This window comes from Dipodomys merriami, unplaced genomic scaffold, assembly GCF_024711535.1.
Source record: "Dipodomys merriami isolate MVZ:Mamm:240054 unplaced genomic scaffold, mDipMer1.0.p SCAF_502, whole genome shotgun sequence".
Lineage (NCBI taxonomy): Eukaryota > Metazoa > Chordata > Mammalia > Rodentia > Heteromyidae > Dipodomys > Dipodomys merriami.
In genome coordinates, this window is record NW_027206072.1 from 619,950 (window position 1) to 646,328 (window position 26,379).

The 26,379-nt window shown below is 40.1% G+C and overlaps 1 protein-coding gene across 1 annotated transcript; it reads left to right on the top strand.

Annotated features, from left to right (window-relative positions):
• Positions 1-9,110: 9,110 nt before the first annotated feature.
• On the top strand, positions 9,111-20,678 carry LOC138810646 (zinc finger protein 330). Its single transcript, XM_069997814.1, has 10 exons — positions 9,111-9,307; positions 10,842-10,963; positions 12,935-12,954; positions 13,052-13,122; positions 14,727-14,806; positions 15,904-16,030; positions 16,722-16,826; positions 17,879-17,925; positions 18,866-18,983; positions 19,957-20,678. Exons 2-10 carry the CDS (start codon positions 10,844-10,846, stop codon positions 20,238-20,240), a joined length of 972 nt encoding a protein of 323 aa, XP_069853915.1. The 5' UTR covers positions 9,111-9,307; positions 10,842-10,843; the 3' UTR covers positions 20,241-20,678.
• Positions 20,679-26,379: the final 5,701 nt, after the last annotated feature.

The window sequence follows — 26,379 nt, forward strand, 5'->3', positions numbered from 1 at the left end:
TTCTATGGGTGGCTATGTAAACCTAAGAACTGATCATTCACTATATTCAGAATAGACTTTGGACTTTGGACCTCAACAAAGCCTGTGGTTTCCTAACATGGTTATGTGGAGACCCTGACCAGGAACAGCTAAGTTACGTAGAGGTAAGTTTCAAGAGAGTTTGCTTATCTAGTGATGAAATTTACCCTCTGTTTAAGGAGCATATGAGACTCTACCTCCCATTTCCAATTTATATTCCTCTTCTCTTTGACTCAGGAAGTGAAAGACTGATAGCCAAGTTGATGTCCTTGAGCTCAAAATGACTTCATGCTTCATCTTTGCAGATCTCCCCAGCCAACTTTCACTTGATTTGTTTGCTGTGGATAAACCTGAATTTGTAGTCCAGTCTCTATTTCTAAAATGTAATTTTTTGGGTAAGATTTGATTTTTAAAACTTTGCCTCAGTTGTTGAACAAGCCTCCTCTCTTGCAGGACTCAGGTCTTGCTTCCTTCTCTGTTCGTGTCTTCACGCTGCTACGTGTCTGAAGTTTCTCTACAAATTGTTTCTTTGTCTTCTTGAAACTGTGATGGTTCAACTCTCTAGTTCTGCCCTGGCTGTTTGCCACGTATCAGCAGTGCTGAACCCCTAGAGGTCCCTAAAGATCTCGGCTGGACTCCCTTGTGCCACATTGTAGATGGTAGATTGTTTCACTCAGACACAGAAGGAAAGTGTGCCATATTTAATTACTCACAAGTGTCCTCTTTTTCCTCATAAACCTTAACTTCATTGGCTCCAAACACTTGGGTGGGCCTTTTAGACAATGCTCAACTTCTGCAGGTAAAAATGCACCTCTATTTCCAAACTGGTTTTGTCCAAGAAGACATCTGTGTGCAAGGAGGGAGTGGAGCTGAAATGCTTAGATTCATATAGTGGTTCGTGGAGGGTAAGTATAATACTAATAAATAAAATACACAAAATATAGCACAGAGCTGTAAGCATGCATTCATATTTTCATCTATCTCTCTGTCCATCCACACAATGATTTGTTTATAAAGCATGTTTAAAAGCTCTTGGCCAGGCATTCTCCATCACTCTGGCAATTCCACGAGTGTGTTCCTAGGGCCCAAAGCTGGTATGCCCCAGAATTTTCAGTGTCTCGATCCAATCACTTTTCCTGTTTCCTTTCCCCACCCTGGGATGTTGAGTGACTTAAATAAATGGTGGACACTTCTGTTTGGCTCTTGGTTCCGTTGTCTCTTTTTCCTTCCTTGTCTCAGGTTGTTTTATCTGTCAACACACCTGTGCCCTCTCATGGGCCCAGTCCATTCCAGATCTTCCTAGCTTCTCTGCTTCCAGCATCTAAACATCTCCTGGATTTGTAAGTGATGATTCAAATTCTGTTCCTTCTGTCATGCCTTTGTGGTTATTTGTGAGATACTTAACTACAGACCGGGAGCTTACATATGAAAGTGCTCAGGATGGGAGGGCAACTTGAGGAACTAGTCTAAGAGTTCATGATCTTCGCCTGGTTACACGAAAGGCACACCACCTCAGCATGCATTCTGGAACTGCACTGCCTGGATTCAAATCCTATCTCCTCCACTGTTCCACCCTGTGCCTCAGCTCCCAGTTTTGCTACACGAAGACAATGGTGGCATATACTCATGGAAGACAAGTGCGGATTTCCAAAAGGAAAGTAAAAACTGGAGGTAATGCATCTTTTTCTGCTCCTATTCTCCTTTCTAAACAGATTCATGCGTTGCACACGTACACATCACTGTTACACACACATTCTCCTCATAAAACTGAAAAGAGGAGAGGTTGCTTCCCAGGCCACCAGGAAGAGTATCCATTTCTCTCCTGGGACCCATGATGTGGCTGGTCTGCCCCTTTAAATGAACCAGGCATGCCCTGAGGAGGCCTGAGCTGGTGATTGCATAAAAGGTTCTGAAGGGCGCCAAGCCCTATTCCTGGAATAATTCCATGTCCTTTTCCATCTGTCATTAATGCTAATCCTCCATCTTGCCAGGCCTAGATAATCTTCTCTGATATTAATTTATGTGGCTTTCTCCCTGTGTCTTTTCTTCTTCAATGCCCATGATAAACTTTCTCTCTCTCTGTCCTGTCCTTGTTCAAGCTGACCTTTGATTTGGGCTGTCTGGCTTCAATGAGTGCTGGAACGGGGGAAAGTTGGGGAGTGTGGTTAGAAGGGCATGCACACATTTGAGCCTGAAAAATGTTGTGACTTTCTTTGCTAAGAAACACAGGACAATAAGAGGGGCCATATAGTTGGCAGAAAGATTTAAGTATATTTATGGAGACAGAATAGTTTAGAAGAAGTACAAGGGTGGGAGGAGGAGTATTTTCTGCAGTTTGAAAATTGATGGTATTGAATTGTGAGGTTTGCAGTCTGACTGGTTAATAGGTATTATGCTTTTCCCTGACAAAATCCCAAAGGTGAGACTATAACCAAGCGTTATGAGTTTGTATCTTGGTAAATGTAAAAGTCAACAGAAAAGTGGCCAAGACACAAGAGTGGAGTGTTGTTTATTACTTATGGCAGATAAAGAGAACATAGGATATATTTCCAAAGCAATGCTTTGGGGATTAAGTTTCCACACTGGAATTTTGGCCAGAAATCCCTGGAAATTCATACATTGTAACCCTAACCGCAATGTGATAGTATTAAGAAATGGAGTGATCAGGTCATGAAGGTGGAGTCCCTAAATGGTATTAGTACCCCTGTAGAAGAGTGCTCTTCACCCCCTGTACCACACTAGAACACAGCAGGAAGATGTAAGAGTGCTCCTCACTACAGTCCAGCCATGCAGACAATCCCAGCAGGCTTCATGTTCTGTGTTCACACGTTCAGCACCTTCAAAAGAAGTTCAAAAGCTATGTACATATGACCATATGCTAAGCAAAAGAACCCCAAGCTAGGGACACAAGAGGTTTTATCTTTGTTGCTGTTGTTTTAATGTACCTCTAATATATACTATGTGATTTTTTTGGTTTCTTTTGTATGTTTTTCCCCCATGGAATAACTCCTGTTGTCACTGTATTTGATGTCGGTGCCCTACATCTTGTATATACATTTTTCTAATTTGGGGAGGGGAAGGGAAATTACAGAATGCTGAAATAAGGATACAGGTTGACCCATTGTAACAATGAGATGTACAAGACACTATGTTGAAAACAAACTTTACAACTTTGGGGGGAGAGAGGGAGATGAAGTAGGGGAGGTGAGGAGAGAAGGGATGGCAGGGGAAAAACAACAGAGGGGTAACAATGCTTGATAGGAAATGTACTCTTTCTCTTACTCATGTAACTGTCACTCCTCTGTACAGCATCTTTACAATAAAAATAGATATTAAAAAAACTGCGAAATAAAATTCTGCTTTGTGTAAATTACTCCACCTAAGCGATGTTGTTACGGCATCCCAGAAAAGAGAATTACTTTGTGTTTGTTTCCCTCTCAGACTCTCAGGGAAAACCCTGGTGGATGGCCAGGGCTCTCCTTTGGCTCACGCTCCATCTCACTGTTGCCAGAAAATCAAGTTCTAGATGAGTTGAGGCCAGGGGAGCAAGGTTACCTTTGAACAAAGAGATTGGAAACTTCCCATCTTGGGCTGAAAAAAGAGAGCACAGCCAGGTCAGCTAAAATATCTCGATCATTCTTGTCTTAAAACAACCAGAGTTTGGTCAAAAGCCTAGCAATTTGTGGACAGATACTCTTAAATATATTTCCTTCTGTATTTTAACAGAGGTATGGATTTAAAGTAAGACAAGTTAAAAATATATATAGTTATTTTCCAGATTAGTTTTTTAATAGGCGAGGAAGTTATACTCTTATTTTAAAATAGCCTATGTTTTACTGGTCCATTAGAAAGAATAACATTGTATCATTTGTAAAGAAATGAAAAGATTTGGAAAAATTATGTTAAGTCAAGCCCAGAGACAACTATTGCATGTTTTCCCTCATACTCGGAAGACAGAATTAGCTTATAAACTTATTAGTAAATACATTGGGTAGTATGCAAGTATATGCCCATGTATTAGCTAAAATGTGATAGATTTTGTTTGTTTTTTTTTTAACTGTATTTTTTTTTGTCTTTTCTTTTTTGGTACCGGGGATCGAACCCAGGACGTTGCACTTGCTAGGCAAGCGCTTTGCCACTGAGCTACATCCCAGCCCTAAAATGTGATAGATTTTATGGAGAACTCAAATAGTGTAATTCCTTAGAAAGGCAAAGGCAAAGTTCAAGAAACTAACATCAGAAGATGAATACTCAGAAGGGGTGGAGTGGGCTCAAGGGGAGAAGGGAAGACAAATGAAGAGGCAGAATGCAGTAAACAATTCATTGTTTATCCTACAAAATTCAGAAGAGTGAGGGGACATGTGAGTTGGGAGGGATAGGATGACATTGATGGAGATGTGTGGTATATAGGGCTATGTTGAAGGGCAATTCCTTTGTACAACCCCTTAAAGATAATGAAAATATTATTGAATACTTTGAAGACTTTTATAATATTGGATGAAACTACTTTGAAAACCAAGATGCAAATTACCTAAGACAATTATTCTCATCAACTTTTATCTTCACAAGAAAGAGCTCTGAAAGTTATTAGGTATATATTGATGGGAAAATAATTTCAAGAGTATTTAGGGCTCAGGTTACTACCCAAATCAACAAACAATATTTATGTTTATAACTGCAAATTATTTCGTGAAATTGAATACTGGTTGTGCAGAAGACCATGGCAAATCCTTTAAGCAAGAGAATGCATTCTGGCCTGCATTTAAATGTAGAATTCTTACTGTGCATGTGGAAATTCAGGAAGATTTATTTTCCATTTCATGATGTATGTTTTGATTATGAGAACACAATTGGATCTGTCTTCAGGAGTATTTTTGTTCTATAAAACAGGATTATAATGCATTTGTGCAGACAAAATAGGTGATTATAATGACTGTGGCCTTGGCAAATTCTGTGTGATAGGGACATAAAGTGATCTAGTCACCATTTTATCCTTTTTCAGCTCTTTGTAGACAGTTACCACCATAATCCACTCACCCTGCTTAAAATGGCCACATTTACTGTTGCATCTCTAGTACTTAATATAAGCTTACATATACACGTGTCCCTGTACACAGACAGACAGGAAGTGTGGATATGCTGGACTCTCTCTCCTCCTGGTTCTATGTGCTTTGCCTCCTCAGGTGTAGGGTAATTTTTAAAGGAAAACGTCTGAGGCCAGAGGCAGACTAGAAGAAGCTCCTGGGACTCACAGGGCCAATCTAGATGGACATCTTTTCCAAATATGACGACTGGGATAAAATTCCCAATAAATGATCAATTTATCATATGGTAGAAAAGTCATTATTTATGCTCTCTGGCACAGCTTATATGTATTAAGTTGGTCCTCAGTCTTCGGTAGAATATCTGCCAGTGCTTTTTTGAGTCAGAAGTGTGAACATTTTAATTTAAACATGACCGGAAGTTAAAAGACTATTTATTATTTTAAATGACCTTGTCATATAAGTGGAACAGAGAAATATTGTGGATTGTTAAATTTTGGCAAGGTCATCTGATATATTCCTATAAATGTTCCCCAAAGGTCTTTTTCATTTGGGATAAACATTCCTAAAATAAAATAAGTTTATGTCAAATAAATATTGACATGCTTTTTAAAGGTCATTTGACACAGGCTAGAATATTAACAGGAGGCTGAGTTTGATGTATGTGTTTTCACCAAAAAGTGGCATTGAAATTCACCAAAATTATTTTTACACAATAAATCCCAAAGAGTAAGAAATCGTAGCAATGCATTTTGAGGCCCTGTAGCTCCTGAAGTCCCCTGTCAGGAAAATAACTCAGGCTACTCACATGCAATGATTGTAAAAAATCGTTTCCATAAACCATTTACATAAATAATTAGAAACCCAAGGTCCTGTAGTGAAGAAATAGATTTTTTTCAACCTAAATTCTCTGAGATCTTTTATTTTTCCTTTTATGAAGTTTGCTTCATCATTGGCAAAGGAAACAAAAGAAGATCTAGAGAGGCAAAATTAGCAGTGAAAAAATAGTTTTCTATTATCAAAGTAAATGATGGATTGACAGAGCCAGAAGCAAAGGTCCAGTCATTTGTTTTCTAATGTATATTGCAGTTTCACATGTTTGTGGAAAAGGGTATATATGAGGATGAGAAACTGTTCTTCCAGGATGCCAAACAGCAGAGAACAAATCTCATCGTACTGTAAAGCCAGACGTCCAGTTTGCTTATCTAAAGTGACGTGGCTCTCTCTGGCTTCATGTCCTTCAAAATAATTTCATTACCTCTAGGTCTTGAAGAGAAACACCAAGTTTTCTATTTCAGAACAAACTTTGGTTGAGATTCAATTTTAGAAATGACTACATCTTTCAATTTTGGCCATTTGTGCCTATCTGGGTTGGAAGGGAGGCCTCTCAGTTAACACTGGTAATTGTTTGATGGAAGAAGTGGGTCTGGCATCTTCATTTTTAAGACTAAAGTAACTATAGTACTAGCCCCACTTCTTCCAGAGCCACTCATGGGGTTTCTCTCTAAAGTCCCTGTGGGGGTGGCATTGTTGTTCTCCTTATACTGTCAGTTGCTGCCTTCCTCCTACTAAATACATCTCCCCAGCCAAAGTACCACCATTAAAAAGATTACACGAGTCACGGGAAGGTTATAAAAGTTTCAAATGAGGATGTCAGATTAAAAGAATATAGGTATGTTAATCCCAATAATTCATAATTTTATAAATCGTTAGGCAGAATTCACTATAAGTTACACTCAGATGTATGAATGCATACAATCTGTAATGAATATATTCATTCTGGGAATTATAGGAAACCACACCCATCTCAGTTCTCCGGGGCATGGAGATCAGTGAGTTTTTTAACTTCACCTCTGCAAAGCCATATGCTAGAGAAATAATGGCTTTTGTGTCTATGCTACTTTCTAAATCTCACATGACTATGCTTCCCTGGTGGAATCCAATCCAGAGCCCTGACCCTAAACACCACAAAAGGAGGAAAATGGTCCTGACTATTGTTATACCTTGATATGCTATCATTTCCATTGTGTCATGCACACATGCAGAACAGGAAGCAAGGGTCCTCCGGGTTATTGTGCTACTTGAATCACAGCCACCTGACTGCCGATGAGGACCTCCTCACTGGTAGTAGGTGTTTGATGGATCTTGGCACACGAACTAGGATGATATTCTAACAGAAGGCAAAATTTAAGTGGGGTGATATGTCAAGCTTGTAAGAAGTAGTGGGAAATGGTACTTTAGCACAATGGTACTGACTTCTGCTAAGTGAAATTATTTCTTTGAAAAGGACAAAAAAGGAGAGAATAGTTAATTGGCAATTAAAACCTAACAATAAAATGGAGAAGGCCTTTTTGGTAGCAAATAAACAGACATTTATCTGCAGTGGGAAGATAGAAAAGTGAGGAACAGGAGGCCTACAAGTTAATCATAAGTGTGGCAGAGCTCCAAATACCATCTAGAATGGCTATGCAAAGCTCAGGGTGCTCAATCAGAGAGAAACAGATTCTGTCCTAATGGGCTAGATTGTGATGGAATAGGGATGCTGAATCATGGTGGTTGATAGGGTATTGTGTTTAACTGGTGCCATTTTGTCTTCATGGTGGAGGCAGGCAAGTCCTACCTCCAAGGTGCTGGGCATGCCTGAATTCCTAGAGATGGGGAGGGGGGTGGACTTGAACAATAGGTTACTGGACCTGCCAGTGGTTCGTCTCTGGTCACCATGGTGTTCCACTTCAGCTCTCTACTGGAGCTGATCTGGTTTGTTGGTATTGTTTTTCTGCTTTTTCTCTCCTCTCCTGCTCTCATGGCTCACTTTTCTGACAGTGTTAAGTGTATTTGCATGTCTTTGGGACGAGTCTGCCTGCATTCACCAGCTTTCCAAAAAAGACTCTCAATTTGACCTTTCAAAATGTAGTTTCTCAACTTTCTTGCCATATAACTTGATTTAGATTTCCATATTCTCCTGAACTTTTTGAACCTAAAATGGTTCAAAATTCCTGATGAGGGCCTAGTGGCTTTCCTTGCTTAGAAACTATGCCAAACGTTTCCTCCTTTTCATAAAACCTATGTCTCCCTCTGGGCCTGTTCTTAGCTTCTGTCTGGGTCATTAGGTCTAGAACTAGGATTACGTTACAATATTGCCTGGCACCAATATTTAACTGAATGGCAAAGGCTCTAGTGCAACAGGTAAGAGGTCCACTCAGGGGGTTAAAGAGATAAATAATATGATGAACCCAGGACCAAAGTGGATGAGCTGCAAATACAAGCTCTGTTCAATTAGTATAGAACCAAGGCTAGATATGATCAGGAGACTTGAAAGCAGTGCTCACATAAGGAGGTACGATTCCTGACCAGTTTCTGGGGCAGAGCCGGTTTTTGGATTTGGAAACTATGAACTGAGAAGAGCCAAGATTCATGGAGGCAGGCACATAAATATCATAGATGTGCCCATGCTAACCCTTCCTCCACGTGTTCTCCGTTCTTCGCAAATCCCCTATACCATGGAAAAAGGAGACTGAGATACTTTTCTATGGAATGATAGTTATAGCAATCTACCTGTTCTCTCTTCAGCACTGTATTTAAAAAAAAATTGAAAAACTAAAATTGCCTTATTCTTCTATGAATTTTAGGAGAACATGCTTATCTTTTCACGGGACTCCTATTTGAATCGACATTGAATAGATTTCCCAGTGATAATATGGACATGCATATACACATGTGTGTGGGGGGGGGCAGGCCTGGGGCTTGAATTCAGGACCTGGCTGCTGTCCCTCAGCTTCTTGCTCAAGGCTACCGCTCTACCACTTCTGACTTTCTGCCGGTTAATAGACGGAGATGAGCCTCACGGCGTTGCTGCCCGGGCTGGCTTGGCACTGTGATGCTCAGACCCCAGCCTCTTGGGCAGCCTCCTCCCTCTCTTCCCCCATCTCTCTTGCGCGTCTCCCTTCCGGGAACCCAAGCCACGCCCCCACGAGTGGGCGTGTCCAAGGCGGGGCCTCTGGTCCTGGCGTGCGGAAGAACGCTGCTGACGCAAGCGGATATCCGGTTCTCCCACCGTGCCCACACGCAGGCTTCGTCCTCCGCCCGGAGTCCCAGCCGCTGCTTCCCCCCCGCCCGGGGGTTGTGGCCGGGGAGTTGGATCCACTGCGATCTCGGGGACCCGGGACCACGCCGTTCCTGCACCTCGGCGTGGGGAGGAGGCCGGGCCAGCCCGCGAGGCCGCGCAGCGCCCGCCCGCAGCGCGCGAGGTAGGAGACCCGCGCCGCGGCTCCCGGGCCCGTCCCGAGCCCGCGGGCCTCCGCCTCCTGCCCCGGGCGGGCCTCCCTCTCCGCCCTGGGCCCCCGGCCCCCCTCCCCTCCCCTCCCCCCCCCTCCCACCCCTCCCCTCCCCACCCCACCCCACCCCGGATCCTCCCCGCCTGGTGGCCCGAGCCCGCGGTCTCCCCTGGCTACGGGGACCCCGTCCTGAGGTTGGACTGTGCCCGGGGCGGGATCGGGGAACAGGGATCGCACAGGTGGCGAAACCGGCTGAGGGGCCCGGGTGTTCAGGCTCAGCTCGCTCCGTAGATCCGGAAGACGCCGGTAGGGACGCAGACCGCCCGCCAGAGTCCTCACACCGACCCCCCCCCCCCGCCCCCGGACGGGACTGCGCACCCCGGCCGGCCGGGCTGGAGTGCTGCCCTGGCCCGGATGGACTCTGGTGTTGACTGGGCCCTCCGTATTTCAGAGTCGATGCCATCCGGCCTGCTGCTTGGTTTCCAATCGTCCATTCAGTTCAGAAAACTTCGGTTTCGAACTTTTCCCTCAGTGTAGTTCTTCACCCCAGTTTCATAAGTACTTCGATTACCCACGGGAAGCGTGTATTCTCCGGCTTAAATGGGAGCTTTGTTAAAAGAATAACGTATGGAGGGAGAAGAGCAATGCTACAAGCGTTGAAGTTCTTTAAATCTCTTCAGAGAACAGTTGGACTTTGTAGTCATTGGTGGCAGTTGACTTGATTATTGAATTTATCTAGATATTCCAAAGAAAAAAATAGACTTATTATATCTTAAAAGCATTAGGTTACCTGAATATAGAGCTTAAAAAAAACCCAAAAAGGTATTTTGGCCAGATGTGGCTGCCTGAGACTGAGAATAGGAAGGTTCAGGCCCAGGCCTACTAAGACTGCAGTGAAACCTGTTTCAAAAGAGGCAGACAAGAAGATTTAAATTGGGTAAAAAATGAACATTTTAATGACTTAGTATTAGTGATATATGTCCACTGCTTTTTATTTTGCAAGTTCAGAATACTTAACTAGAGAAACTTTTTGTTTTAGTGGGGAAACAAAACTACTTTGGCTTTTGGTAGTGCAAATAAATGCCTTATTTTAAACACCTTTGCTTTATTTGGAATAGTGTGTCTGATGTTTCATTAAGAAATGCTTGTAGCCAGGTGCTAGTGGTTCATGCCTGAATTCCTAGTTACTCAGGGGGCTAACATCTGAAGATTGAGTGGAAGCCAGCCATGAAACCCTTATTTTCACTTAACCACTGAAAGACTGGAAATGGAGCTATGGGTCAAGTGGTAGAGTACCAGATCTGAGCAAAGAAAAAAAAAGCTAAGGGACGGCATCCAGATCTTGAGTTTAAGCCGCAGTATGGCAGCCAAAGTGGGAGAAAAAGAGCTTGTAAACTGTCAGTGACAAGTTAAAAATTTTAGGAGAATATGAACATTTTGAGGAATGCTTTTGTTATATTATTTCTAGTTTGTTGGAATAGTAAATGTTTTCTGTTCTCTTGTTTAGAAATGCCTAAGAAAAAGACTGGAGCGAGGAAAAAGGCTGAAAACCGTCGAGAACGAGAAAAACAGCTAAGAGCCTCCAGAAGCACTGTGGATTTGGCCAAACATCCATGCAATGCTTCCATGGTAAGAGCTTTTCTCTATTTTTTTTTTTTTTTTTTTACAAACATACCAGCTAGCAGTTAAAAGCATTTTATCTGATAAAAATTGAAATGAATATACACCCCTGCATTTATTTCATTGCTGAATCTCGAACCACATTGTTTTCAGTGTTAATTTGTTCTTTTCTAAACTCCTCAACTTTTTGACTTCTCTTTTGGCTTCCTGTTCTATTATTGTAATGGTCTGTGCTGAATAGATTAGTCTTGATAATTGTTGAGTTGTTTGAGCAGTGGAAGTTGTAAAAAAGCAAAGGATGATTTTCTCTGTTAGCCATGTTTGTCTTATTGCTTTCTCCTGGCTTCCACACTTGCCTATATTCTGGTTCCATTACCCCTTCCCTTTTTCATTTTCCATGAGACATGAGATGTTTTATGTGCCTTGAGTTAGCAAACATTTCTTGTACATCTACTATCTGTCTGCCAGGTACTATCTTAGCTACTGTTAGAGACACATGGATGGAAGAAGTGGCCCGTCTTTCCATAAGCATATGCAGCTCAATTCTGTTGTTGGGGTTCATAGATGCATGACGTGTTCCATCGTTTTGTAAGCTTATTTAGTTTTGGTCTGTTACGTAACAAAATGGAAGGAAATGCCTAGTAATAAATGACAGAAACCCAACTTAAATAACCTTAGGAAGAAACAAGTTCGTTTCAATGGTTAATGGAGTAGCTACAAAAGGGAAGGATATAGCTCACACTCAAGAGACAGTTGGAACCTGGGACAACTTGGGGCTCCAGTTTTTGCTTTTGTTTCTTTTGGCTTATTCTGGTTTTTTTTTTCCCCCCCAGTTGTCTTTGTTTGGCATCATAGTTAACTGGTAGCTTACATGAGTCACATTACATATTAGTAAGGTAAAGAGGAAAAAACTCGGTAGATTGTCAGTTTCCATCCCAGGACTAATGTTTATGAGGGTAAGGAAACAGGATTACATGGCCCGGAAGGGAAAGTGGGTACTCCTTTCTGAGTCCCATTCCAGAGAAGATGCTTGACAGACAGCAACTGGCATATGTAAACCTGTGTAATAAGAGTAGATTTTGATGAAAATTTGAGTGAAGGAGTAAGAAGTAGTAAAGTTGAATGTGTGTTCATTTACAGAGGAGGTAGGATCATTACCAACATGTCCAACAAGTAGAGCTCAAGGAAAAATATTAGGATAAATAAGGGTATGGAGAAGAGAGAGGCAGAGACATATTTGACCAACGGTGAATTGAGTTTATACAGAGAATAGGCCAGTAAGATTTGAAAAGTGGTCATGGATGTGAGTATGGAGAACTGTTAAAGCCATGCTTAAATGTTAAAATTATGGAGTAGATGGAATTGTGTGTTCTTGTGTTGCTTGTATCTTGTTCCGTCATGTTGGTTTCTTAAAAACAACAGGAAGGGGGTAATAATGCTCAACAAGAAATGTACTCACTACCTTCCTCATGTAACTGTAACCCCTCTCTACAGTATCTTTACAATAAAATAAAATTTAAACAACAACCACAAACCAATGAAAAGCCAGGCAGTGTGACTCAAACCTATAATCCTAGTTACGCTGACATCTGAATTGAGGTTTGGAACCAGCCCAGGCAGACAAATCCAGACAAATCCTTAAACTCTTACCAGGTGATAGAATATAGGATACTAGTTGTGAATGAAAAAGTGGAATGAGAGTACAAGGTGCTTTGCGTTCAGCCCCAGTACTGGCAAAAACAAAAGCAAACAGAAATGATGCCATTTCTTCCTCTGTTTTGGACTACTCAAAAGAAAAACTGTGTTGTGTACCTGTGCTATTGAGAGTGCGAAGATGCTTGTACATGTGGGTGGAGTTGGAGGGCCCCGGGTCCTGCCACTTAAATTACAACATGGTAAGCAACATAGTCTTTATAAAGTAGGTAAATTTACAATTTTCAAGAGCAGAAAATAACTATTGTATGCTTTTATATTTTACAGGAATGTGACAAGTGTCAGAGGTAAAATTTACTTTCTTTTCTATCTACATGTAATGAAAGTCTCCCTTATCCTTTATTTGAAATTGACCATATTTAAACTTTTGTTTCATATCACAAGGCGACAGAAGAACAGAGCATTTTGCTACTTTTGTAATTCTGTCCAGAAACTACCAATTTGTGCACAGTGTGGTAAGTATACAACTAAGAGGGCGTGTCTTTGTTTGTATCAGATATTTGACAGCTAATGAGTTTGAACCTATGAGTCTGTTACTGTTACGTTTATCATTAATAAAATAATCTGTAAAATGTTACTTGGCTTTCTAAAAGCATCAAGTCTTAGTTTTGACTCTTTGATACATTGCTGGAAAATAACTTTAAAAATATATGTTAGAAACCAATTTTAGGAATGTATGAGTTACAACAGATTTTGAACATTAAAAATACCACATTTTAGACTACACATGTGGTTATCTTGAATTTTCAGTTGTGCCATTTTAGTCTTGGCAGGTTTTACTTTTCTAAATTTTGACTCCTGCTGTATGTACTACTCACAGTCCATTAGACTGACCACTGAGAATAATTTTATTATACCTTATTGTGACATTTTGACCAGATTTTTTTGTGTGTATCATATGATGCTTGAATTTCCATATGTATTTCCAAGTGCCTGAACTGAGTTCTTAAGCTTGTAGCTAGTTTCCAGGTTTTATTTGATAGACACTTTACAGGTAGCGTTAACATGTTAATTGTTTTGAGGATTTTTCTTTTTTCTTTTTCTTTTTTTTTTTTTGTGTGGGGGAGGTATATACATTTAAGGAATGCTAGAGACTTTAAAGCCTCTTGCTCCTTCCTGGGAGATTACTACATTTGTATTTATGCTGAAAGTTCTGAAGACTTGCCCTAATAAAACCTGAGTTCATTGACTTCAGATTTATCTCTCAAACTTTTGTCTGGACAAATAGCCCCTTTTTGAGATGGTATTGTAGATGGAACATTTTGGAAAGTGGCTTTTTTTTTTTGGCTGGGGGGGGGGCGCTGGGGACAGTCCTGAAGTTTGAACTAAAGGCCATGGACTTTCCTGCTCAGATTGGTTTTGAAGTGCAATCCGCAGATCTCAGGCTCTTGAGTAGCTGGGATTACTATAGGTGTGAGAACTGCTGGTACCTGGTGAAAAGTAATTTTTTTATACATGATTAGATGTGATAAATTTTTTATTGCAGTATTAGCTTTTGAAGAAGATATATTTTTAGTTCTGTAGTTACTGAAAAGAAAAGTAGCTGAGATGGAATCTCCACTGCTGGTTTGTACTCCTCATTTTGTAAAGGACAGGTGAATGTAGAGTGAGAACATAGGCGTTGTGGAACATTAGTAAAGTCTTGTGTCTCTGGGCTTGGGTTTGTAGTGCTATATGTAGATACATTTTCCATGTACTGATTTACTGAAAATTTTTGAGTTTTTAAACAGTTGAAGTGATCTTTGGATTTCCAAGCGTAAAATACAATTTCTGATTTTAGTATGAATATGAATTTGCATATACATCTACTTAGTATATCCTGCTTTTTTTTTTTTTAGATATTAGTATGTTTCTAATCTCAGAAGATCTGACTCAGATCACTGAGATCTGTTGCATCCATTTTTTGTGGATCTTATTTTTAGCTGTATAAGCAGTACAAGGTATTGATTTCATTCCCTTTCAAAAAAGTTCCCCAGGAATTGGGCGGGATCAAAAGAGGAGTTATTAAATACTTTCACGTACTACTTCTCGCACTAATAATGCAAATTTCTTTGTCTAGGAAAAACAAAATGCATGATGAAGTCCTCTGACTGCGTCATAAAGCATGCTGGTATATACAGCACTGGCCTTGCCATGGTGGTAAGCTGCTTGTCTATGTTTCTTAGACTAGTAACTTTCCAGGAAAAGAAAGTCATTTCACCAGTGGTTAGGTTTTTCTAAACAGCAGTGCATTGTATCTCGCTTCAGTGTCAGTCATCTCAGTGGTACCTTTCTAATGTGTCTTAACCAAACACCTTAGATGTTACTTGTTTCTTATTTATAAAGGAATGACCATCTATTCCCTTTAGATTTGCCCTGTCTCAATATTTAAATGCCATTGTGTTATTGAAAGATGCATTTATATTGTCTTACCTTGAACTAGGACTGAAGAATCTCACACTAGTTCCATATATATTGCTTAATTTTTTATTGCACAAGGTAATATTTCAATGATATAGGAGAAAAGTGCTTTAAGAGAAAAAAAGAACAGTAGAATTTAAGTATTTTCTTTGGTATTCTAGAAAGACTGATTATTTTATAAACTATACAAATATTTAGACATATAAAACATTTAGAAGGATTTTTTAAAATTAGGATTTTTATCAGTATTTAAAATTTTAGTTCAGTTTCAGGAACTGCTGTAGATGAATGTAAACTGCGGGCTCCAGATCTCACTTGAATTAGGATTGATTTCTAAGGCAACTCTTACAGCTCATTCGCTTCATTTAATAACCTTAGGGTAAGCGTGTAGAGTTTCCTTTGCTTATTTTTCTTTTGATTTGTAGCTGATTGTTTTTTTCTTTTTTGTGTGTGGAGGGGGATTTTGAACTTGAACTCTATATTGTTAGACAAGAATTTTATTGTTTGAGTCACACTCTTGCCCTTTTAGCTTTAGTTTATCTTTCAGATATGAGTTAATCTTTCCTGAACTGGTTGCACCAACTCCTAAGTAGCTGGGATTACAAATATGAGCCAATATGCCTGAGTATAGCTAAGTCTTACATATTCTGGAAGTTTTCGAAACTGCCTTTATTTTTGGCTTAGAGTAAATGGTACAGATTTTTAAAATAAGACTGACCATTCTCATTGATTGTAGATAAACTGCTTAATGTAAATAATTGTGATGGTTGCGGTTAGTTGCACAATGGTTGCAGTGGGTCAAGTGACAGTGATCAAGAGTTGTTCCTTGGTTTCAGGGTGCAATATGTGACTTCTGTGAAGCCTGGGTTTGCCATGGCAGAAAATGTCTTAGTACTCATGCCTGTGCCTGCCCGCTGACTGATGCGGAATGTGTCGAGTGTGAGCGAGGTGTGTGGGACCACGGTGAGTGATTAAATGTAAGCACGCAAAAATGTGAGCTGCATAGTGGTGAAGATTGACCTGTAAGCATTCTTAATCCTATGTACTATTTTGTAGGATTCTCTTAGTTTGACTTACCAGCAGTGTTTTGATGAGCAGTTGAGTTGTCATAGTGAATGCTGGTATTGGTCATCTAAGCAGGTAAAGAGAGAAGTTTTTGGGGAGTAAGGTAGTTTGAGACTATGGTAGAAATAGCCGGGGAGAGCTAGTGCATCTGGCTCATGCCTGTAATCCTAGCTGCTCAGGAGGCTGAGATCTGAGGATCATGGTTCAAAGCCAGCCCAGGCAGGAAAGTGAGACTTATCTCCAACTAAACACCAGAAAACCAGAAGTGGTGCTGTTTCTGAAAGTGGTATAGTACTAGCCTTGAGCAAAGAACAGCTCAGGGATAGTGCCCTGCCCCACAGATCAATCAAGCCCCAGACTGGAAAAGAAAAGAAAAATAGGGGGGGGGGGAGGAATGGAAGCCCAATGTTCCATGGTTCAGTGAGAAGCACTTAACAGTTTCATTCTAGCTCTTACTAGAATAAAAATGACTGTAGCTTTGCTATGTCTCTGAAATCACTTGCCCTCTCTGTAGACAGTTCTATAGATAAGGATTTTTAAATTGGAGTTGTATCATATTTTATTTGTGGGTTTTGTTTTTATCCTATAGGAGGTAGAATATTTAGCTGTTCTTTTTGTCGTAACTTTCTCTGTGAAGATGATCAATTTGAGCACCAGGCCAGCTGCCAAGTTTTAGAGGCAGAAACATTTAAATGTAAGTTGTTTCTTTTAATATTAAATATTCTTGGGCTGGGAAGGTGGCTCAGTGGTCGAGTGCTTGCCATCCATGCGTGAGGTCCTCAGCACCACATAAGCAGAAAAAGCCAGAAGTGGCGCTGTGGCTCAAGTGGTAGAGCGCTAGCCTTAAGCTGAAGAGCTGAGGGACAGCACCCAGGCAGAGTTCAGGCCCCACGACCAACAAAATAAAATAAGTATTCTTTATACTAAGATTCCAAATAGTATAAATGTTAAACTTAAGATTAAAAATCTATTTTTTAAAACAATGCTGCTCTTAGAAATTTTAACTCATAAATCTAGACAAACAGAATACACAGTCCTGAGCTTTTCAAGGGATGCCCTGGCATGTTGGTGGACTGAGTTCTTCCTTTTAGGGCTTTGCCAGGCATTGTAGTGCGTACCGCATTCCATGCTCCCCTTAAAGTTAACATCACAAGCAAACCTCACCCTTCTCTTTCAGTTCCTAAATACCCTCAAGCGAGTGAGGCCACCTCTGCTTTGTTCCTACTTAGAAATACCTCTGGTACAAGTATTTCTAAAAGTACAAGTACTTTGCCTTCATCCTGGAGATTCTGTCTTTGAATTTGTAGCGAGTGCCAGTCCTCATCTGTATGTTTCCTGTGTACACAGTTGTCATGTATTTCCTAGTTGAAACTAGTATTACTGATTGGGCTCATGATACCATGTTTAGAGATCATTTCCTTCTCAAAAGAAAGAAATCGAAATACAAATTCACACAAAGGCCTGTGGTACCTGGCACTTGGCCATCATTACATTACTATTTACCATCACTGGAAAACTCCAAAGCCCCAGATACCTCCTCCTTTCAGCCTGGTGCTTGTTCTAGTATATGTAATCATTAAATTATTGGGGGCTTGGGAGCTTTGTGTTTTTATAGCATTTAAGTCCAAAAGGTAGGAGGTGATGAGGCTATGATTCCATTGAGAGCAGTTAGTGGTTCAGTGAAAGACCAAAGAAGAAGATGAGAACTGAGCAGTCAGGATTTTAAGAGGAACCTGTTTTCCACAGGTGTTTCATGCAATCGGCTTGGTCAGCATTCATGTCTCCGTTGTAAGGTATGTTTGTTTTATTTACTTGTTTATGTATTCGGCATGGAATGATTTTACACTTCCTTCTGTTGAGATTTTGTTTTGAATCCTTATACTTTTCACCAGGCTTTGGCTTACTTATTTATAAAGGATGGATTGAGACGGGGTCTTAGCATGTAGCTCAGGCTGGCCTCCTGCCCCTGTCTGCAAAGTGTTGGGGTGACAGGCATGTACCACCAAGTCTGGCTAACTTTTGTTGCTGAAATTGTAGAATTGAAATTGAGAACGCACAGCAACTTTCCACTGGCCATCCATTACAGAGGACATTCTGACCAAAATGTAGGAGATACCTGCTTAGGAGAGTTTGGATACAGTGAAGCTTCTATAATGTTTCCTCAGGCTGTCTCCAGATAGCCTCTGCTGGTCATACGTCAAAGGCCAAAGATGCAGCCTTGGGAACATTTCTGTGGTCCTTATATTCCTAACCCATCTCTTACTTGTCTCAGCTGTCAGCTTTCAGTTTGTTGGAAGTGTTAATGCTCTCAAGCCATTTCTTTGCCTGGAACTCTTCAGTCTTTGCTTACCCTATGCAGGCCAAGCCCCTTTAGTTCTCAGCTAAGACTTAGGAGTCCCTTGTCTGTGTGGTGTCTCATTTTCATTTCTCTGTCAGTGGCCAGAGCCCAGACAGCCTCTCCCTCTCTTCTTGGCTCTGAGGATAAATAGGCTGCACACCGTCATATGACCTGTGGGCGGTGAATTCTCACATGTGTACACATGAACCAGCGTACCTCACCTGTTTCTCCATAAATAGTGTACCTCTCTGCTTTGTATTAGGAGTCCTGGCAAAATCCATTCCTCTTAAGAAATTGAAATCAGAAAAAGAAATGGAAGTTTCCTTGCAATATTGTATGGTATCCTTTTGTGTCTTTTAAGAGATTTATATATTTATTTTACTTTTCCTTAATAGGCTTGTTTCTGTGATGAACATACAAGGAGCAAGGTGTTTAAACAAGAAAAAGGGAAACAACCTCCTTGTCCTAAATGTGGACATGAAACTCAGGAGACCAAGGATCTTAGCATGTCAAGTAAGGTTACTGTTAGGTTACTAGGGGAATGATGCTTACTCAGTCCAAGTTCATTTTTTGTCCTCTTTCTCTTTTATTACCTCTACCTCAGTTTGAAAAGATTTGTTCTCATAAGCACGTCGGATTTTATAGCCTAAGAATATATGTGTTAGAGTGAAGTATAACAGTATTTACTGTGATATTTGGTTCTTGCCTTATTTGTTGATGATGAATGTTGAAATTTAAGGTGAGAGTAATTTTTCTGTCGTTATTGAGGCTTCCTAATTAAAAGGGCTGAATAGCTGTTGCCGGGGGTGGTAGTCTTCACCTCTTGGAGGTTGAGTTCATCCCATAGCTCTCTGTAGGCGTGTGTGGTCCATGAGCTTTTAATGCAGCCTTTCTCTGCAGAAATGAGACTGCAATAGTCATACTTCCAGTAGTACTCTCATTTGCTAAAGGGAGCTTTGCCTCTTTCCTGGACATACTTACATCATACATGTAATTCTGTATAGCTCTGATAATACTTTTAACAACCAAAAATGAAGTTATATAGTTAGAAAAAATACTTTGCTAATCAGCTCTAAAATTTTAGTCATCACTAGGGCAGAAGGAATGAAGACTTGTGTTATTTTGGACACTTGTTAAAAAGTTAAGAAAATTATAATGATAAGAAATCAGCTATTTTGTGTGATTCATGTGATTCAAAGATGAGGTTTTAATTTGCCAGGTTGAGGGCATTTGATTTTTAATATGACTATTGTCTTTGGAGATATTTCCTGGACTAATTTTGTTTTTCTAACTTTGTAGACTTAATGAAACAACATTGTAATCTTTGTTGTTTATTTTGGTGTAGTACACATTTATTATGTAAAAAAATTCAGAAAATTAGACCAACCTTTAAGAATCATAAGCTTAGGTGATTTTCATGGCTACATAGGAAAAATTAAGTGTGTATACACTAGAACTGACACACGTGCACGTCTGTCTTTTGTAGCACGCTCTCTGAAATTTGGCAGGCAGACGGGAGGTGAGGAAGGAGATGGAGCTTCTGGGTATGATGCTTATTGGAAGAACCTCTCCTCTGATAACTACGGTGCTCCTGGCTTTCACGATGAGGAGGAGGAGGAGGAAGAAGAGGATGAAGCAGAGGATGACGAAGAGGAGGAAGATGAAGGCGGGAAGGATTCAGATGTCGAATCATCAGACCTGTTTTCTAATTTGAATTTAGGAAGGACCTATGCCAGTGGCTACGCTCACTACGAGGAGCAGGAGAACTAGGAGAGTAGCTCGTCACTGGCAGTTGTGGATGTGAGAAAGGAGCAGGGATGTAGGCTGATGAATCATGTGTGGATGTTTAAAATTAGGCTTTGGGCATGAGTGGAAACACACTAGGCCCAGGAGTGGGTGTAGCATTTTTATAGTGACTGAGAATCACACTTTTAATGTAAGAAAATGAATTTCAAATGTAAGTGATTTGTTGTTGCAGGCAAATGAAGTATCATGGATTGATTATTGCTGATTTCAATAAGCTAATAGGTTCCACCAAGTACTTGCATAGACACCAGAATAAAGAATAGAAAGGTAATATATTTATTTGAAGTTAAATTACTGCTTTTATTTTTAAAAAAAATCACTGCTTATAGATTTCTTGTGTCTGATTTTATAAATTGTAATGGGAAAACTTGATTTCTGTATCTTTCCCTTTTTTCTGTCCACAGAATAAATACATTATATTCTAAAGTTTCATTAAATATTCCTGTTATCTTAGGAATCAGGTATGCTTTAGCAGTTAGTACACTTCTTCTTTACAGTGTACATCCTGATAGTTAATGCCTACACCTGGGTGACCTCGCTGTTGATCAGGTCAGGGGTACCAGAAACAGTGTTGTACTTGTTGCTTTACCCAGGAAACCCCATTTCTTTTTGAGTAAATCTAATATTTCACTTTCATACTTTTATAACCTAATTTTTTCACAGTGTTTTCAGCTTGTTTGGGGAAGTATTCCAGTATTTTTCTGTGAACTTTTTTTTCCTAATAGGAAACTGGGTAGCTGGGATGATTTACATGGTGTTTATACGCAGTGTAGACTCCATCACTGGTGGTAGTTGGAGAACCGATAGTTCTTGGAGGACTTGGATTACTATGGATGGGGATAGTGTAGATAGTGCTAAGAGGAAAGCAGACCCAACTGGCTTGCGGGTATAAGGAGAGATTGTAGATAATTATCTCTGCTATTCTTATTCTAGAAAAACAAGGACAGCGGTAGGCAATAATAAGACTAAAATGGAAGCCAGGTGTGCAAGCCAGAGCACCTAGTTACATGTTTAGAAGCTTTTTGTGTTTTGGCAGTGGAACCACTGAGAAAACAGGAAAACCTGAGTTAATAGTCCAATGAAGTCAGTTATATTATGCTAAGCTCAGGACACTGGAGTGCCTGAGACCCTGACAGCCATCAGTGAATGCTGATGAAGGTTTTTAATTTCCCATACTTCTGTACTTTGAGAGCCTACACTCATAGGCCATTGGCCACTCTTTCCATTCCTAAGAGTGAGTACTCCCCACATTTCTGAGCTGGGTTACAATACAGAGGCTGTTTCTAGCAACTCCCCATTTGGTACTTGCTCTGTTTCTGGACCACTATTGTCTAGGCTTAAAACTGGGTTTAACTAACAGTAGTTGAGGAACTCACGAGTTTTAGACCAAGGAAACACCATATAAGAACTAGATGAAATAATTCAATATTCTTTGTGAAGAGCTGGAGGAGTGTACCTGAGATGAAGCGGTGCTTTAAGAGGATCAGAAGATTCAAGCAGCGTTTGATGGCAGCCCCCAGAGAGTCCTGGGATTGCAGAATAGGAATCACAGGGTTTGACATCCTGTGGTCCCTGGAGGTGGTATGAATTCGTTTCCAGGATGGCTTCTGCATAGAGTGGAAAAGCAGTGGCCTGTTTGGTGTCAGGATTGCTGTGACTTGGTGCAGCAAGATTTAAAGGTTGGGGGAGGTGGTTATGCTAGTGGATAGGCTACTCAGCTGGATTATGTTCCCTGAGAAAGTTCAGTATTTGTAGTCTTTATTCCAGGGACCAGCAGGCAAGATGAGAACTTAAAGCTTGACAGAGATGAGTCATTCTCCTCACCGAAGCTGGTCAGGTTGCATTTACATGGTGAGTACTAGGAGAAATATGAGTGGAGTGCAGACAGTTCACTCAAGCTTTCTCTGAGCTCCATTACTTGAAACCGTAAGTGAATGGACATGACAAATATCCCCATCCTTTAAAGGCCACCACACCTAGACCGTTTGGGAAAGTGGATCTAATCAGATCTGATCAGTGGATCTAAGCTGACTAGTAGAGATGAAAGCCCTCCAGTGGTTTCAGGTTTCAAGACCTGCTTTGAATAATCATACACAACGATGGGTGATTTGGTTGGCCCAGCTATGAAAAATACTAATGAATATCCCTATGCAAAATCTAGTTGCTGACACTTAAGAGCCTGGGGAGTGTGTGTGTGTGTGTATATATAGTAAACTGACACTTAAGAACCTGGGGAGTGGAGATATATATATATATATATATATATATATATATAAAATTTATATATATATAATATACATATAATAAATATAAATATATATATATATTTTCCTCCTTTGCAATTTTGTTCATGGTTTTGAAAACTCAGCTAGAATGCTGTAGTGATACTTTCAAGGGCAACTCTTATAAGTCACCTACCAGCTTCTGCTCATGCAGAATCTATCAGTCCATTTCAGAAAGCGAATAGACATGTAGCATGCACACCTGTGTTTTCCAGAATGACCCTGGTTACTTAGGTACCTAATAGGAACAATTCAAAGGATGAAACGTAATATATTAAGCTCTAATCACATGTCATAGAATCAGACATACTAGATGACAAATCAGACATACTGGATTTTCTTAGTAAGAAATTGGAGTCACAATACAGTTTACTTAGAGGCAAGGGAAATTCTCATGAAGACCTTATGTGCAAAGGCAAAATAATATGCTATTCCAAATTTGCTGATTTGTATCATCTGACTTATCAAATAGCATTTTAATTATAAATGTAAAAATTCAGCTAGCATTTGCTGTATCCCTGTTGTCAAATATCAGAATACTAAGACAGATGGGAGGTTTAAATATAAACAAGGAATTACCTAAGCTCTTAAAACCAACCAAATTAATAAATAGGCAAAGAAACTACATGGACATTTCTTGAAAGGAGAAATACCCATGGCCAAAAACTATACGAGGAAACACTCCGCATCCTTGACCCTAAAGGAGATACACACCAAAATGACAAAGCCTTCCGCCTCAGTAGTCAGCATAGCCATGATCAAGAACACAATACCAGTTGTTGTCTAGAAAGCAGGGCAAAGGATATACCAATACACTGTGGGATTGTAAGTAGTGTAACCACAATGGAAACCTGGATGCAGGTTCTCCAACAACTGGAGCTACTGTATGGTGCAGCAGTACTGCTTGTGGCATTTATCTGAAGGAATATGTCAGGATATAATGGGGGCACCTGCACATCCATGTCTATTCCAATGCTATTCACAGTAGCAAAGCCATGGAAACAGCTCAGGTGCTTTACAACTGAAATGATGAAGAAAATGTGGTATATATCCTCAAGGGAATACTATTCTGCTAGGACAAGAATGAAATTATGTCAGTTTCAAGGAAATGGAAGGAATTGGAAATCATATTAAGTGAAATAAGCCAGGCCCAGAGGATAGAGGACATGTCTTCCCTTGTATTGGGGTGTTAGAGCTAAACTATATATGTGTATAGTAAGCACATACAGGATCATATGTCATGTGCATGCATGTACCACGCTGGAGACTGAACAATTAACATTCACTTCCACAAAAAGAATATTAGGAAGTTTACATGTCTGTGATGGAGGCCGTGGGCGGGGCAGAAGGGCAAATATAGTCAAAGTACTTTGTTCATGTGTGAAAATGAAACAGGGCAGCTGGAGGCTGGTTTGGGAGAGAAGGAGAATGGTCGAGGGATGATTGTGAGCACAAAGCACGGCATACATAAGTGCATTTGTTAAAATGAAACCCCCGTTCAACTAATGGGGGTTGGTGAGAGCAAACGAGGCCATACGATACTAACAGTAGATTATGTTTGCTGTGCATTGTCTATGCTGCCAAGTTTCTCTGAATTCTCAGTGGAGGAGGCACACTGGATTTGGCAGCTGATGGCAGCCAGGTCAGTGGCTTACCTGGCTGGGAACAGAGTGGTTCCAGTAGGTAACAGCTGGTGGTTCAGCATTGCTGCTGCCACTGTGAACTTAAGAGAACTAAGATTTCATTCCAGTACAGCTTCCCCGGCTGAGATGTATGATGGGAAAATACTCACGCTAACATGGAAATGTAGCAAGAACAAAAGTCCTGGGATGGAGTTATTTCCCTCAGGATGGAAATTCCCAGGAGTCTGTGGAGTGTATTGTTTAAGAGAACATGGCCTTTTTTTTTTTTTTTTTTGTGAGAGATATGTGGCTCTTGTGAGATGTAGATAGATAGATAGATAGATAGATAGATAGATAGAGATAGAGATAGATAGATGTATCTGGAACTGTATCTGTGCCTCCTTATTACACAGATATAGTAGAAAGCATCCTCTATTTACCCAATTTAAGTTTTTAGTCTGTAAGTAAAAGGAGCCCCCAAGAAAATGTCATTGTTATAATTTATATAGTTTTAAGCCTTAAGTTTTTGATGCCAAGTGCTTTCTCTGCCCATGACTGAATAGTACAGCTGATACTGACTTATTACCTTATTTTGCTAATCATATTTCTATTTCTTAAAAGGAATGTTGTATTTAATGCTATCACACAAGCACGATAGAAAGTGGACTTGTGTTATTGAAGCTTTTTTAGCCTGGAAACTTATTTTTGTTGGATGAAAGGAAAGTTTAAAGAGGCTATTTTACCTCTGAATTTTAGTCTGGAATGCCACCCAGGCCTCTCAACTAGGCTTTGAACTTGAGTCTAAAGAAAATGTTTGATCTTCTTTGTCTTTCAACTTGATAAAATGTCCTTCTTTGAAATACACGTTTTGTTTTATGTGTGCTTGTCATGTGTTTTAGAACTCTATAGCTCCTGGGGGGAAGATAGGAGTCTTTTCTGTTTAACCTTTGAACATTACCCTATGTGTCTACTCTGTCGAGTTGTCATTCTAGAAACAATGCTCGTGAAGCCTCACTCTTCCTGTCCAGATTTGGAAGAAGAGGTAGGAAACACTGAGTTTACCTTCTTCCCTCAGAGGCATTAGATAAAGAAATACTTGGTTACATTTCACTCCTATGCAGCAAATATTTGCTGAGGGTTTTCTGCATAGTGCTGGCATGTTCTGGGTTCATTAAAAGACGAATTGACAAAGTGTGATTAAGTTATGTGGTGGATACTTAAGAAACTAAGATGTGGCCCATGAATTAAAATGTATGCTTTTATTGGAACAAAAACATACTTGCTGCCAAACAGTGTTGTTTGGTCAAAAATGATCCGAGAATACTAGCTTTTGGCTGTATAATAACTCTCATTGAATGGAATGAATACACAGAGAAAGGCATCATTATAGTTCATCACCTTCCCAGGTGGGGATTTGGCTTTAATTCAGTGCAGGATCCTGGTGATAGAGCCTGAAGCCCCCAGAGAAACTGTTTACTTTGCATCTAGCTTGAAAGGTGAAATGTATTCCCACTCTGTCTCTTCCCTGTGAAGAATTAGGATAACCAGAAGCCCGAACAGAGGTCAAAAGAGGTCACAGTGAAGAACAGCGCAGGGAGCAATGAACTTTGTTGTAAATTGCCACATGAGTTAATATAGGGACTGCGCCTTCCTCATGCTCACTTGAGTTAATTTTCAATAAGAGCCCTCTGATATTCCAGTCTTAGATTTTATTGAAATAAAAGAATATTCTGATTTTTAGATCAAACAAAACTTAAGTCCAGCCTCTTCTGCTTGGGCAGGAAGCCATTCCTACTGAAAACTCATCATTAGGAAGAATGTGCTAGCTGCTAAGATACCCATTAATAAGTCATAATATAATCATGTGTAGTTCAGATAAATGCATTTGCATATTACTTATACAGCATCTTGAATAATGCAGCATTAAGTGATAAATCAGATTTTTCATTCCACTGGGGCTTTTGTCATTTACTCAGTTTTCATTTTTAAAGGGGACTTTTATTGGCTGGCTTTCAGAGAATTCCTGATTCCTCAGCATGAATTCAGCATGAATATGGCTTTTAGTATCAAAGTGCATGACTACAGTGGCCTTCATTTATATTTTACTATGAGCAAGTCTTAGCAATAGACAAAATAGCACCCACTGAGCTCATTGCTTTATGGCAAGATATATCATAGAGATACTGTATCGTTTGAAGG